Genomic DNA, 14,815 nt, shown 5'->3' with positions numbered 1-14,815 from the left:
GAAAACCTGCTCCAGAGCGCTCTGGACCTCAGACTGCGGCAAAGGGTCATTGTCCTGTTGGAAGATGAACCTAAGCACACAGCCAAGATAACAAAGAAGTGGCTCCGGGGCAAATCTGTGAATGTCCTTGAGTGGACCAGCCAGAGCACAGACTTGAACCCGACTGAACATCTCTGGAGAGATCTGAAAATGGCTGTGCACCGACGCTCCCCATCCAACCTGATGGAGCTTGAGAGGTCCTGCAAAGAAGAATGGGAGAAACTGCCCAAAAATAGGTGTGCCAAGCTTGTAGCATCATACTCAAAAAGACTTGAGGCTGTAATTGGTGCCAAAGGTGCTTCAACAAAGTATTGAGCAAAGGCTGTGAATACTTATGTACATGTGATTTTTTTTCATTTTTGATTTTTAATAAATTTGCAAAGATTTCAAACAAACTTCATTCACGTTGTCATTATGGGATATTGTTTATAGAATTTTGAGGAAAATAATGAATTTAATCCATTTTGGAATAAGGCTGTAACATAACAAATTGTGGAAAAAGTGAAGTGCTGTGAATACTTTCCGGATGCACTGTAACTACTAGAGGATTAATTACCATGGAGTAACACTAAGGACTGTTGTACACTGCATACATAAGCAGTCTGTAAGAGGCTCTGCAGCATAACTGCAACAGCAGTTCAGTCACACATGTTGAATATAAAGTTGTAGGTATGTGTGTGCCTGTCACTGCGAGTGTTACTTGCATCAAGCCGAACAGTGTGTATTTTCAAATAATGGGTGAGTAGCTTGATCCATTATGATATCTTGTTTCATAAAAGCCTACATTGCAAAAGACTGTGTTGATAAATAGATTTATAGTGCATTTTCAGAGTGTTTTCTGCAGTTAAATCATGCTACGTGTAGCCAAAATAGGCTCTGTGCCAAAACTATACTTGCAGCTATAGCCGTGCGCACACAGTTTATATATGCGAAAAATAATTTGCTGCTTATGTGTGCAGTGTGAAACAGACCTAAGGGGAAAATGTCAGATCCAATTCAGCTTTTTATAGAACCAAAGTAAAGGCAATTCAGTCCACTCGGCAGCCATCTTGGGAATGCTCCAGAGCAGCTATTTTTCTATGGATACAAACAGAATAAAAGTATATTTCCTATCTACTTGAATGGGGAAAGACTAAAATGGTTGGTCAAGATTACGATCAAAGAACATATTTCAACTTAGCAGTAAAATCTGACAACAATGGTATCAGAAATAGTGCATCTTTAGCTCAGATCATTAACACCCCCCACCCCCCGTTATTTTTGGCCTGGTCCAGCTAATGCACATTCTTGAGTTAACTAACTGCCGGTGTCTGCATCTGAAAGGTGATTGGCTCTTTTACATGTAAGGCGGGACTTCCTTTTCTACAACTGCCATATTGGGTGTTCCAATTTCTCCCATTAATTTGAATACAAGTGCTCCGTCTCTGGCTAAATAGTCTCCGATAGGCAGCCAGACATGGATACATAAGAGAGAATTGGCATGAAAACATTGATTCAGTCATGATGTTAGTGTAGGGGTATTTAGATTTGCAAAAAAAATATTTTTTTTGGCAAAGATTTGTCAAGATTCATAAATTAGTACTGAGGATAAATCAGTCCTATTTATATTGATAAAATCAACATGTCTACATAGTGCTAATGTTTTGAGGTATAAAAGTATTTCAGTACAAAGACATATGTAAAGGGATTCTCCATACGGTATTCTAATATTTTGACAGTTAAATCATCTAGGTAATGTTTCAGTGGCAAAAAAAGCAAAAGCATGAAGATTTCCAAAAGTAAAAAGTTTCAAGATAATAAATATTGTAGAGTCTGGTGAAAAAGTTCAGTGACATTTACATAATGAGTACATCAGTTTCCTCTTCAATTGGCATGGACAGTTGCTCAAGGGAAGACTCTGTTTCTCCATGTGACTCTCAAAAAATTCATCTACACATTTCTCCTCAGTCCTTTGCCAATTTCTGTGTCTGGGACACAAAAATACAGTAGCTTTAAAATACAGGCTTATTTGCTCAGACAAACCTTGGGACAATTATTTAATAAGAACAAGCAAAAGCAAGAGTGGATGGTTTTTATGGACTGCAGCTACACAGGTACTTTCCAACAACTTAACCCCAATCTCATCCAGTTAATGACTGTGACTAAGGCCTTGTCCCAAATGTCTGCTGTGGAGTCCATACAAGTGCAGGCTGGACAAAAGGGTGCATTGAGGGTACATATTGACCACAAAAGGAGGGCTCTCAAGCATCCTTCTGAAATTACAAATAGCACACCTTGCTGTCTCGTGGTCTTCACAGACATGCATGAGCAAAGGCCACGAAACCGAAAGTCAGCATCAAATGCTCCATTTGGGACAGGGCCAATGAAACACAACTGAAGCAGCTCTGTTAGTACAGGACCATATTAAGTTTCTAACTGCATGATGGATATGTTGGTCATTTCTTGGTCCAGTTCTCTTTCACTGTTATCTAAAATAGTTGGGCCTCCAAGTGTAAGGCTCTGGGACATGGATGGATGCTTGGTGTCCGCTATAGTCCTTGATTTCTCAGTGTGCTCCTCTTCAGCTTCTAACTCTCCGTCCTCTTCCTCAAGAGTCAGTTCAAACTGGAACTTCTCTCCTGATGAGCCTCCAGTGCCCACCATCTCCCGTGGGTCCTGTTCCTCAGGTGTTGGGGACGGGCTACGTGGAATCATGCTGTGGTACCATTCACGATTGTCCTCTAATGTATCTAGAATGTCCTGAGCATCAGGATGAACCAGATCAGCCCATGTCTCCCACAAAGGGTGGACAATGTAATCAATGAATCCCACCTTGAGATGCACAGAGATAAAAATGTAACTCACAGTAATCATTCATACTGAATAGGAGACATTAATTTATATAAATATTATCACATCATACCTGAGTTTTTTCAACAGAAGCTGTGTGTTTGTCACACATGGGGCTGATTTCTATGCCTTTGTCACGCTCCCGGTCACCTTGACTGAAGAGCTCCACCATAATGCGATCTGTCCACTGTCGGTAGAGCTCCAGGGGTTTGGTGGGGTTGCTGAGGTCGGCGCAGTGCACCATGTTCTGGAGCACCTTTACCAGTAGAGGACAAAGGATGGTTACATCTGAAGAACACTGGCAAATAACTGATTACAGCTAACAAGCCAGTTCTAGATGCTAGGGATGGATTAGGAAGGTCAACTAGTTGTGCACCAAATAGTTAATTGGTAAGGTCCACTACTTTGCTTGCTTGTTTTTTAGCTTTAATTAGTGGTGGTGCTTTAAAGGGGATGAATTTAGAGACTCAACCAGGGGGTCAAGGTTTCAGTGGTTTACTTCAACAGTTACCTACTGCTGCTAGAAGCTTAATCTATAATGAAATGTACCCAGTGGCTAATATTTCAACTGCTGTACATTTGCGATTTTACTTGGTTTATTGGAGAATGCTCCTATTGGATTTAAACTTGAGACTTTTCTCACCTATTGGTGACATTCACACAGGTACACACAGGCAGTTATGTGATGATAACAGTAGTCATTTTTGTATTGTAGGCCTATAGACTGGTGGTCCGTCAGAGGAGGTATAAGGACGTGCTTGAGTCTGGTGAAACCAAGGAGTTCTAGGGTGAAATTTCTACCTGTCAATCAACTGCTGTGCAAAAAATCTTTTTTTTTTTTACTTTGCCAGTTAAAGTGCATAAATACATGCACAAATTCACAGAACTTTTTAAGTGTGCCTGATATCAACATTAAGTGTCACCAGGGCTGTAAAAAGTACTCAGAAATTAGACTGAAGTGAAAGTACAGATACTGAGTGAAAATTTTACTCAATTAAAAGTCCAATTATCTAGCTGAAAACATACTTGAGTGAAAGTAAAAAAGTATTCACATTAAATTGTACTTAAGTATTAAAAAAATAAAAAGTAACTTTTTTCCTAACTAGAATGAAATCAAGAGAGGAGATTGTGTGAGAGAGGATGCTGTTAGATTCAACTGGTTTGTTAAGTCGCCTTTTTACTGTCTCTGATGACTGTCATATTTCTCCCCCAGTGGGATTCACAACCTGGTCAAAGAATCATGTTACAATAACTACATTTTTGCAAAATGATTTTTATGTGGCCTGTTGTAAGTAACAGCAATTTCTTGGTGAAATGAACACTAGAGGCGCTAAAACAACAATGACTTTTATTCACTTTCACACAAATCACGAGTAAAACGGTAGATTATCAGCTCATAAACACTTACTTTTCACACTGTTCCTCACACAATGCTATCTTATGACATATAAATTCATTGGTTTATTGTTTAATTATCTTGTTTAGAGTTCTGTTTGTTCATTGGTCACGTTGTTTGGAAGGCACATTTTACTGCCCGTACACGCTTCGCAGGCTCATCCATTCTGACTACCCTTGACGGCGGAGTGGCTAAGGGATATGTCGAGCTTCCCCAGGTAGAGTGCGCCGTAGCGGTGCATTTATGCCTTCTCACTCGGGGGCAAGGCACGCTCCAGCACCCGTGGCCGGACATCTAGAATCTTCACGTCTGGCACCTTGATGGGACGCGGCGGCTGTATGCCTTGAAGTGCCATCTTTTCGCTAACTGGTGTTCTTCCCATGGGGAAGACCCACAGAGATGCACCGTCAGGTCTGTGCTGTCTTTTCTTCAGGAAGGGCTGGAGAGATGGCTGTCTCCCTCTAACCTGAAAGTGTACATGGCTGCCATAGCAGCTCACCACGATACACTGGACAGCAGTCCCTCATGACAGCGCGACCTGATCAACAGGTTCCTCAAAGGCGCGAGGAGATTGAATCCTCCTAGACCGTGCCTGATCCCCTCTTGGTATCTCTCTGTGGTCCTACCTGCCCTACAGAGAGCCCTGTTTGAGCCCCTGGAGCAGGCCGAGCTCAGCACTCTGTCTATGAAGACGGCCCTCCTGGTGGCGCTCACTTCCATCAAGAGGGTGCGGGACCTGCAGGCGCTCTCTTTTACCAGCGAATGCCTGGAGTTCGGGCTGGCACACTCTCACATGATCTTGAGACCCCGGCCCGGTTACATGCCCAAAGTTCCCACCACTCCTTTTCGGGACCAGGTCGTGAACCTGCAAGCACTCCCTTCAGAGGAGGAAGACCCGGCCTTGTCGTTGCTGTGTCCAGTTCACGCCCTGTACATCTATCTGGACTGCACGCAGAGCTTTAGACACTCGGAGCAGCTCTTTGTCTGTTTTGGAGGACAGCAGAAGGGGAAAGCTGTCTCCAAGCAGAGGTTGGCCCATTGGATTGTGGATGCCATTTCTCTCCCATACCAGTCTCAGGACTTGCCGTGCCCCTTGGGGGTCTAGGTGCACTCCACTAGAGGTTTTGCGTCCTCCTGGGCACTGGCAAGGGGGGCTTCTCTAGCAGACATATGCAGAGCTGTGGGTTGGGCTACGCCCAATACCTTTGTGAGGTTTTATAACCTACGCATAGACCCAGTTTTGACTCGAGTGTTATGCGGTAACAGCAGGTAGACCGGGTGGTTGGTTGGTTGTACCGCTTGCATTGCGCCTTTCCCCTTTTTCAAAGGTGATAATGTGTGCTTTTTGTCCACAACAGTTCCCCGTACCGGACACCTCTTTAATTCTTTAGCACTGTCTGGTGACGAACTCGGCGGAGGAGTAACGCCACCAGGCCCAGTACTCATGGTATTCCCCTTTTCAGGTGAGCCCGTGTGTTTGGGCTCAGTGCTCCATGCATGGTGATTCCCCTTTTGTAATCCCGTATGATGAGTTTCCACTGTTTGGTTTCCCCCTTAGGTGAAACCTGTGTCTCGGCCACTGTGCTGTGTACCCTCTCTGTAGATAGGGTCCTCCTGCGGTATCATTCCATATGTGTACTTCCCCGTTAGTAAGTCCATGTGAGGTATGCTCCACATGTTAACCTCCCTCCAGCAGGATGTGGTCTCCGTAGTACTCTCCTTCCTGGAGACGGAAGAGCATTTTCCAGCACTATTCTAGAAAGTGCTCGGCGGGAGATTGCTTAACAGCAAATTAGGAAAGGCACTGCTGATAGCCTACTTGGGTAAGTGCCTTCTCCCCCCTTAACGGGACTAGGGAGACGCCTTACCTAACTCGCTGGAAGGTCACGACATGGTTGAGTGCTTGCTGCGGGGCATGCAGAAGCTTGCCTGTGTCCACTCTTCCGTGCCTCGTGACATGGTTCAGCGCCTGCGGCATTTCCTATAGGAACCCTTAGTGTCACTACATCGACACAATGTTGAGTGAGTGACAGACAGGGAACGTCTTGGTTACTGATGTAACCTTGTTTCCCTGATGGAGGGAACGAGACGTTGTGTCCCTCCTGCCGCGGTGCTGAACCGGCTGCTGACATGGTCTGGACTCTCTATTGGCTCCTCAGCATAAATCTGAATGAGTGATGCACGCCATCTCCTTTTATACCCGTATGTCCGGGGCGGAGAGTGGCATGCAAATTCCACTCGCCAGTTTTCATTGGCCTTTTCTATTTTAAGCAAAGGTGATTGGGGCTCTCAAGATTGAACCCCTAGTGTCACTACATCGACACAACGTCTCGTTCTCTCCATCAGGGTACAGAGGTTACATCAGTAACCAAGACATTTTGAATGAATACATCACATTCAGTCGGATGGTCACATATGGTCTAGTTGCACAAATATTGCAACGTATCCGAAGCTCAAATCAGATCCGAAATTCTGCCTCTGAAGATGGTCGGAATTGCACACAGCTGACGTGCGACACTCCATTTGAAATGACTGACCTCTGGTCTGTCATCTGTCATTTGATGGTTGCAGCAAAAAGGCGTCTACAGTAAGATGAAAGAAAATGATCTGCAAAAATGTAGTGAGTACTTTTCAAGTTTAAATATAATTGTAAGGAGTAAAAAGTAATATTTTTTCTTTGGAAATGTAATTAAGTACAAGTATTCAGTTTAAATTCCACTCGAGTAAAGTACAAATCCCAAAAAATAATACTTAAGTAAAATACTTTTTTTACTCTATTATTTACACCCCTGAGTGTCACAGATGAGAAGCACACACATCTCTGAAGCTCGGTTTATACATTTACTCCACTAAAATAATTGAGAAATCTGCTCATACGTACTGTTTCTGCTAATCTTAAATGCAAGTATAACTGGCAGTAACGATGCACTACTTTCTTTTTGTTATTATTCTTTTTTGCACTTTATTGTCATGCTTTAACACACTGACAAAATTATTGATGTATGCAGTAATGAAATCAGAGACCCTCTCCTCAAAATCCGAACACAGTTGGTCATAAGAGACACATATTACCAGGTGTAAATGGCAATGGTGCCTGTTAGTACGCATCTTAACGCACCTTAATACTAGGGAATAAACAGGGGTTACCTCATTCTAGTGGCAGTCCATCCAAAAGTTCCTGCCCTATTGCTTCATCCATATATTAATTAGTCCCTAAGGGGGGTAAATTAGAGCTCGAGTCGAGCCTCATCCTTGAGACCCTCCTTTGCAGACAGCAAGCTAAATAAGTTTACCCTTTTTCACTCAATGATTTAATGGGCAGGTGTACTTGTGAAACTATAGTTTTGGTTGAGCAAAACCTGCAGCACCTGTATTCGGTCTGAGTAGTTGTCTAGCAGTAAGACTCCAAGACTGGTCACTTTTTTGGTTTCCACCATTGTCTTCAGGTCAGCCAGGAAATTCATGTGTTTGGACATATCAGTGGCTAATACCTGGAGAGATGGTGGGAAATGTAATGTTAGGTACATGAATACTAAAAACAGTCCACAGTATTTGAATTGCGACATTTTAAGGTCCATTCACACTGACAACGAGGCCGCCAAGTCACTATACTGTTGGTTGCTAGCTGGCTTTACTTCTCGACTGCAATATTTTCGACTACACATTTTAATGATGTTGAACTCTGCTTAACTTTGTCAACTAACTGTCTCTCATTTCACCTTAAAGCCGCAACTCTCATTGAAAATGAATGACTTACGGTCGATTTGTCACTGCAAATTGCTGTCAGTGTGAACGTACCTTTAGAAAGGTTTGTCTTTCTTTAAAGGTGGGTTTATAGATTGCATATCTGTATAAGTGAATATACAGATGTTGCGCAATGATTTTACTCTGGTATGTGACAAAAATTATTTTCAATTTAATAATGAATAGTCTCTGAGTCTGCAACTCGCCATATCTATAGTCATCTGCCGCAGGGACTGACGTTGTTTCTTGCTGAGATTGCGGAAGATGTCACAGTTCTCCTCCTGTAGAAGCTTGAAACCCACAGCCAGGTGATGATTCTCCAACACTGAAGCATCGTTATACATTAGAGCTAGTTCAGAGTCTGAAAATGTGAAAAGAAAACAACATGCTAAGGTCCTGCTTGGTGTTGAAATGCAGTACTGTGCAAAAGTCTTAGGCACATCAGATGTTTCACAAAAACATTTTTCTTAACCTCCTGAGACCCAAGCGTGACTGTTGTGTGCATTTTCTATTTTCCTTTTTGATTTGTAACTAGTAGCACCTAATAAACAAGAATTAAAATCTAGAGCAAGTAGTTTTCCTAAAAATTGATGCTCCCTTGCTCCCTATTTAGTGAATGATGTAACCTCCAGTGTGCTGTCTGTCTGCACTGGTCTCAGAACAGTTCGAAATGCACCTTATTTTCATCCTAACTCCATATAAAGCCTCTGAAAGCAAAATTGTTTTTAGCTTATGAATGAACCCATTGATTTTCAATTTGAAAATGCACAGTAAATATAGGAATGCATTTACTAATGTTAATGAATGGAACCTTTTTTTTTATATATTAAAGCGAAATGACCAACAGATTTGTTAATTGAAAAAGCTATTAAAAATAACGAACATGTTTTTTCAAATTTTGAGGGAATAATGTCCCAAAATCCACATATGTGGACAAAATGTTTATCAGCATGCTGACGCACAAAAAAATGTATGCATTTTTTAAAGCGGCATATCAAACGAAACCAGAGGCGCTACTCTTTACACCCAAACAGGTTTCAATTTAAAAACTTAAAGAGGTTTCTTACCAGAGGCACTTTTGATGTCTCTGCGCCTGAAGAAGCGCTTCACGGAAATCAACGCAATGTTGTTGTGACGAGTGACTCGGTGCACCAGAAGTTTAACCCTTAAATGTAAATTCTTGTGAACAGTATTCAGTCAGTTTAAATTAATTTAAATTATGTGTTGTGTACAGCGAAGCCAAAATACAACGTCCACACATGTGGACGTGGGGTCGCACAAGGTTTAGATGGTTATTTTATATCTTCTACTTTAGTGTGTCTTTAGGAAATATCAATCTTAAATGTCCAAACATTCCTTTTGCAAATAGAATAGAATAAAAGTTGAACAAGGAGTCCTGCAACAGATGGTATGGCCCACACAGATCATAGATTTCAACATCATTGAGTCAGTCTAAAATTACATGAAGAGACAGAAGCAACTGAGACTAAATACACACGTACAACTGTAGCAAGTTCACCAACATGCTTGGAACAACCTATCTGCCAAAAACCTTGAAAAACTGTGTGCAAGTGTACTGTACCTTGGAGACTTTGTGCTAGGCCTAGGGTGGTCTCACCAAATATTGATTAAGTTTTATGTTTACTGCACTTTGTATGAAAATAATTGACCAATAAAAATATATATTTTTAAACAGCCTCACTATACAAAATTTTTCACAATTGCCTAAAACTTTTGCACAGTACAGCGTGTTAAGTTTAATTTGTGTTAGGTACAGGGTACAGGGTCTGAATGGATTTTGGAGTCATTTTAATGATTTTTCAGAGTCATACTTGTGTTAATGAGGAACTGGTTGGATACTCCTGGATGGTCCACATCATGAATAGCACTGGCAAACAAAGCAGCCATGACCTCAAGATCTGTGAACACATCCTGAAAAACAACAACAAATATATTCTGCTATCAACAATGGTTTGCCCAGAAATTAGTTCCCATGGTAACTATGTATATGTCACAAAAGCAGCCATGCAGACCTCTAGGGCTGGTGTGGACAAAAGAACATGTGTGGATTGCACAACATCTGCTGCGTGGACATTATTATGATAGGCCACGTCCATATGGTAATGATCTTCCAAAGTCATCAGGAAAGTTAAGAAGGTGTCCGATGGGATTTTAAAGGATTTGAGCAAATCTCGCTCCTGAGAATTAAAGAGTATACAAACTTCATCAAACATCTGTTAAATCTTCAGATACTACAATTAAATTCAGCATCAGGAGGGCAGATATCTTCAGTTAATGTTAATGACCTTGTTGACACTGCTAGAGTCCTGCTCTACCAGTTGAGCTATGACTTTGTCTGTGTTTTTATACTGTAAGTAAGGCAACAGCTATTGTAGTCTGTAGAAATGTGGTCTTACCTGAAAAATTTTGAACATTAGGACTGTCAGTGGCCGATTCCCAGAATAATCTGCTATCTTAAACATATCCATACCCCATTGATCAATGTGCTCAAGCTCCTGGGGAGAAAAAATATGCTCATTTCACTCAGATGAAGAGCGCTAACAATAATAATAGTATAGTGCTAATCATAAATTTGGTATATTTTGGGGCCACTGTATGTAACTGGAACAACCTGTACTGTATCTGGAACACAAACTAAATCACATTACATAATAGAATGTGTTAAAGAATTAAATGGAGGGACACCTTGGCCAGGATGATCTCGTGCTGTGTGTTGACACCAAACCGGGGGATGCATGTTGGGGGGAGGCTGGGACTGGGGCTCGGTTTTCTTACTCCACTTATCTGACACATTGGACGTCGTTTTTTCTCTTCCTTACATGCTGCTGACAAAATCTCCACATCTTGCTGTTTTTCTACAACACAAACACAAAGACCAAAATGGATGTGACAAGCCCTATATTATTTCTGATCACCAGGAAGATACAGATTGAAAATAAAAAATGATATTTTCCGTTGTCATGACGATGTAATGTCAACAAACCCTAAAACGACTGTAAAAATGACGATTTAAACAACTTTACAGCTCAAATAATACATGAGTTTTAACAGAAGAATTAATGCAAGTGCTTTTATAAAATTATAAGCTTCATATTTCTGCCTTTAAACCCTTTAAATATTGGTCCCATTCACTTCCATTGTAAGTGCCTCACTGTAACCTCGATTTTTCTTTTAATTTTCAGAAAAATAGGGACGAGTCAAAATGATTTTTTGTGGTGATCAACATTATGCCACAAATGCTTAACTTGTATTGAACCCGGGATATTCCTTTAACGAAGCCCTGTATAATTTGGGTCCACCAGACTCTGATTAGACAAGTTTCTTAAAGGTGCACTCAGTAATTTTTTTGAAGTATGTCGAAGTGGCTTACATTCACATACACTGACACCTAGTGGCCTGGATGTTGCATCATTCAAACACAGCAGTTTTCAGTTACCAATGCCCAGGGTTGGGGCATAACGAAATACATGTAACGGGAATACGTATTTAAAATACAAAATATAAGTAACTGTATTACACTACAGTTACAATTTAAATCATTGGTAATTAGAATACAGTTACATTAAAAAAGTATTTAGATTACTGAACAGATTACATTTTATTTTCATTTGTTTCATTTAATATTTAGTCCTTTCAGATGGAAAACAATTATACATATAAATGATGCGATCCAAAGTGCATTTGAACAGCAGTGAAACACTTTCTTATGATGTGTTACATTCATTCGAGAAGTAAGTTTGGAGCAGAAGAAATAAAAATAAACCTTGTGTAAATTGTCAGCTTTACGCTAAGCTAAAATGCTATTTCTAGCCATTTTACATGCACATGTTACCAGCCACAATCATATTTTTTTGGTCAAGAAAATTCATGTTAGATCATAATTTCTTTTTTCTAGTAAGACCTTTGATATTAGGGCAAAAATCATATTCTTGATAATAATTTTTGTATTGTTTTCCTGTAAAAATATCTAAAAATCCTTAAAACAAGATACATTTGATTAATCTTGTTTTAGAAACAACACTGCATAAGATATTTAGGTTTTTCAGAGAATGTATTTTTAACATGTGTATTTTGTCTTACTGTACTGGCAGAGTTTTTATAGTCAAAACAAGTGAAAAAATCTACCAGTGCTGAAGAAGTAATCCAAATTATTTAGAATATGTTACTGACCTTGAGTAATCTAACGGAATATGTTACAAATTACATTTTACAGCATGTATTCTGTAATCTGTAGTGGAATACATTTCAAAAGTAACCCTCCCAACCCTGCCAATGCCATTGTAGAAAGTCACAATGCACAGTAAACCAGGATTAATTTAATCCATGAATGAAAGTGTCCAATAACACGGCAGTTACTGAGATTAAACGAGTATTTTTATACATATGATTTTATACATATGTTTCAAAATTACTATTCATTTCTTTAGAAGTAAAACTATAAATGAGGGGGAAAAAAATACTGTGAACCTTTAAGGGGGGCATTCACATACAATACGTTCAAAAACGGCTAGATGGTCTCAAAACATGTTTAAATTTATTATAATTTTTTTACTAGACACATGTCTTTAAAATGTACTCCTCTTGGAGCATGATAAAAAAGCAAGATGCAAAGAAAAGGAAAAGCAAGACATTCATATGTTTATGTACTATTAAAAGTAGCACAGACAGACCTTTTATTAGACAAAAAGCATAGTCCTACAGAATATGCATAATAACGGGAATATTGCTCACATCAGGTGATTTAAAGTCTGTCAGTAATTGTCTTATTGTTGAAGTGATTACACAAGCAATGTTTTGATGGTTGTAGCGTTGTTGAATTTACAGACGCAACATCTCAAACGGTTTTACAATTGTATCTCTTCATCCTCTGTCAAGCACTCCTGCAAAAAATATTCAAGTTCATAAAAAATAAAATAAAATAAAAAAATCCACCATCCTGCGCATTCCTAATCGGAGGGCATAACCAATCAAAGCATGTAATATATAAAGCAATAAAATTACTTTTCTAAATTACAGTACATGCTATTACACATCTTTCTCACAAGTGTTTTATATTACATAAAATATTCACTCACGTAAAAATGTGCTTGATATGAACTCCGACACCTGGTTTCCTGAACGACTGGTCTCAGATAGCTGAGTGAGCTCCCTGTTGAGCATTCTTTTAAACTAAAAATAATGCAACATGGAAACATAAAAACAGTCAGAAAGATTACATTCTAATTACAGAACTATGTTTATTACATTATGAGACAGTCTGCAGTGTAGTAAATGGTAAAATAAAGAACGATAAATGGTAGAGTTCTGAAGAAGAGCTAGTGTCATAACATTACCAATAATCAGCCATCACTGTGCACTTGTGTACTACAGCACAATGTTCAATCACACTGTCACTAGGTTACTATAGTAACTGGGTCTATACCAAAACAATTGTCTGTGAGGAACCACATAATCTCATTCAGACATTGTGCATGCTGGCAGCAAAATGATTACAACTCTGGCAAACAAAAAAAGTACTGAATACTGTCAAAAACTAACATGATATTGCAGTACTGAACAACATGAACTGAAAAAGGTGGTAACCTGCAATTGTTACCTTAAGGAGCTATTTCTACCTTATCAAAACCTTACAATAAGTTTTCATGGTGTAATCTAATGTAGTTGATTGAGTGGTGTTAAACAATGTTAATATGTAGTCAAATAATGTTAATGTTGTCAGGTTGATACAGGCATATTAAATAATAGTTTGACTGGAATCAAAAAGCCTTTGTAAGCCTTGCTTTGAGGTTTGGGACGTACACAAAAATGTTACTGACACATTATTATAAACATAAAGACTTTTCTAATGAATGTGTTTACCTCCCTGTACCCCAAAACACTTAATAATAAAAAAGTGCTAAATTATGCCGTTGAAATGGTTTTAAACAACTCTTACTTTATTTGAGGCCATTTCACTGACAGAATGACGTGTTTGCAGGGTCTCCAGCTGATCCAAACACCAATCCAGCTCTTCAAGAGTCTCAACAGCAAGTTTCTGATGCGCCTCATCTGCAACTACAAAACTACCAATCTCAGAACAGTCTTGGTCCTATTGGACAATGTGTTAGAACTGTGTTCTTAACTGGTTGGTCCCTTGAATTCCGATATTATTCTGGTAGATGAAAACATTTATTTTCAACAGTGTTGCAAAATAAAAGTAAATTCAGCTCTTTCCCTGTGTCAGCCACTTGTTAAAATGTTAACATTAACACATTAATCATTTATAATGCATTTTTAATGCCCTAATTATTTTTGTTTTTACATTATAGTGTCATTACTCAAGTAGTGAATAAAACTACTTAGCAACATGTATTTAATATTTCAGAGATTTATTGTTAGTTCTTTTGTTACCATGTTAGCATGCAATGTGTCTAATACAGACACTGTAGTGTATAATGCTACTTATTGAGTCCAAAGATTTAGTATACTGTAAATCAAATTTGTATGTAAAATAAAGAACTGCCATTTCTTTTCTTTTTTTCACATTTCAGAACAGTAACATTATATAATGACAAACAGAGATATTTCAGGTCATTTGGGATCATGTAAAACAAAAGGTCAGAAGCCTAGTGTTTCATTCTCACATGCTGAAATTTATGATTTTATAAAAAAAAATAAAAAATAAAAAAAATAATAATAATAATAAAAAAAACATCCTATGTTATGTAAATTATTTTTTTGTGGTTCATGGTACTTTTAATCAATTTCAATCTAATAGACAATTTTTATTTTATTTTGTGCAATAAA

At 39.0% G+C, this 14,815-nt stretch overlaps 1 protein-coding gene across 6 annotated transcripts in view; it reads right to left on the bottom strand.

The window, feature by feature from the left end:
• Positions 1-520: 520 nt before the first annotated feature.
• Positions 521-14,815, bottom strand: part of LOC127425781 (cAMP-specific 3',5'-cyclic phosphodiesterase 4C-like) — a 142,644-nt gene continuing 128,349 nt past the window's right edge. For all 6 annotated transcript variants that reach the window (XM_051672025.1, XM_051672026.1, XM_051672024.1 and 3 more), the window contains 10 exons: positions 13,965-14,083; positions 13,105-13,198; positions 10,715-10,884; positions 10,426-10,524; positions 10,042-10,206; positions 9,841-9,940; positions 8,215-8,369; positions 7,633-7,755; positions 2,942-3,124; positions 521-2,850 (listed from right to left, as the gene is read on the bottom strand). In XM_051672025.1, coding sequence (XP_051527985.1) covers positions 2,443-2,850; positions 2,942-3,124; positions 7,633-7,755; positions 8,215-8,369; positions 9,841-9,940; positions 10,042-10,206; positions 10,426-10,524; positions 10,715-10,884; positions 13,105-13,198; positions 13,965-14,083 — 1,616 coding nt within the window. In that variant the 3' untranslated portion in view covers positions 521-2,442. The remainder of the gene's footprint in view (positions 2,851-2,941; positions 3,125-7,632; positions 7,756-8,214; positions 8,370-9,840; positions 9,941-10,041; positions 10,207-10,425; positions 10,525-10,714; positions 10,885-13,104; positions 13,199-13,964; positions 14,084-14,815) is intronic.

Source organism: Myxocyprinus asiaticus, chromosome 35, assembly GCF_019703515.2.
Source record: "Myxocyprinus asiaticus isolate MX2 ecotype Aquarium Trade chromosome 35, UBuf_Myxa_2, whole genome shotgun sequence".
Lineage (NCBI taxonomy): Eukaryota > Metazoa > Chordata > Actinopteri > Cypriniformes > Catostomidae > Myxocyprinus > Myxocyprinus asiaticus.
This window is presented reverse-complemented; position numbering and strand designations above follow the sequence as displayed.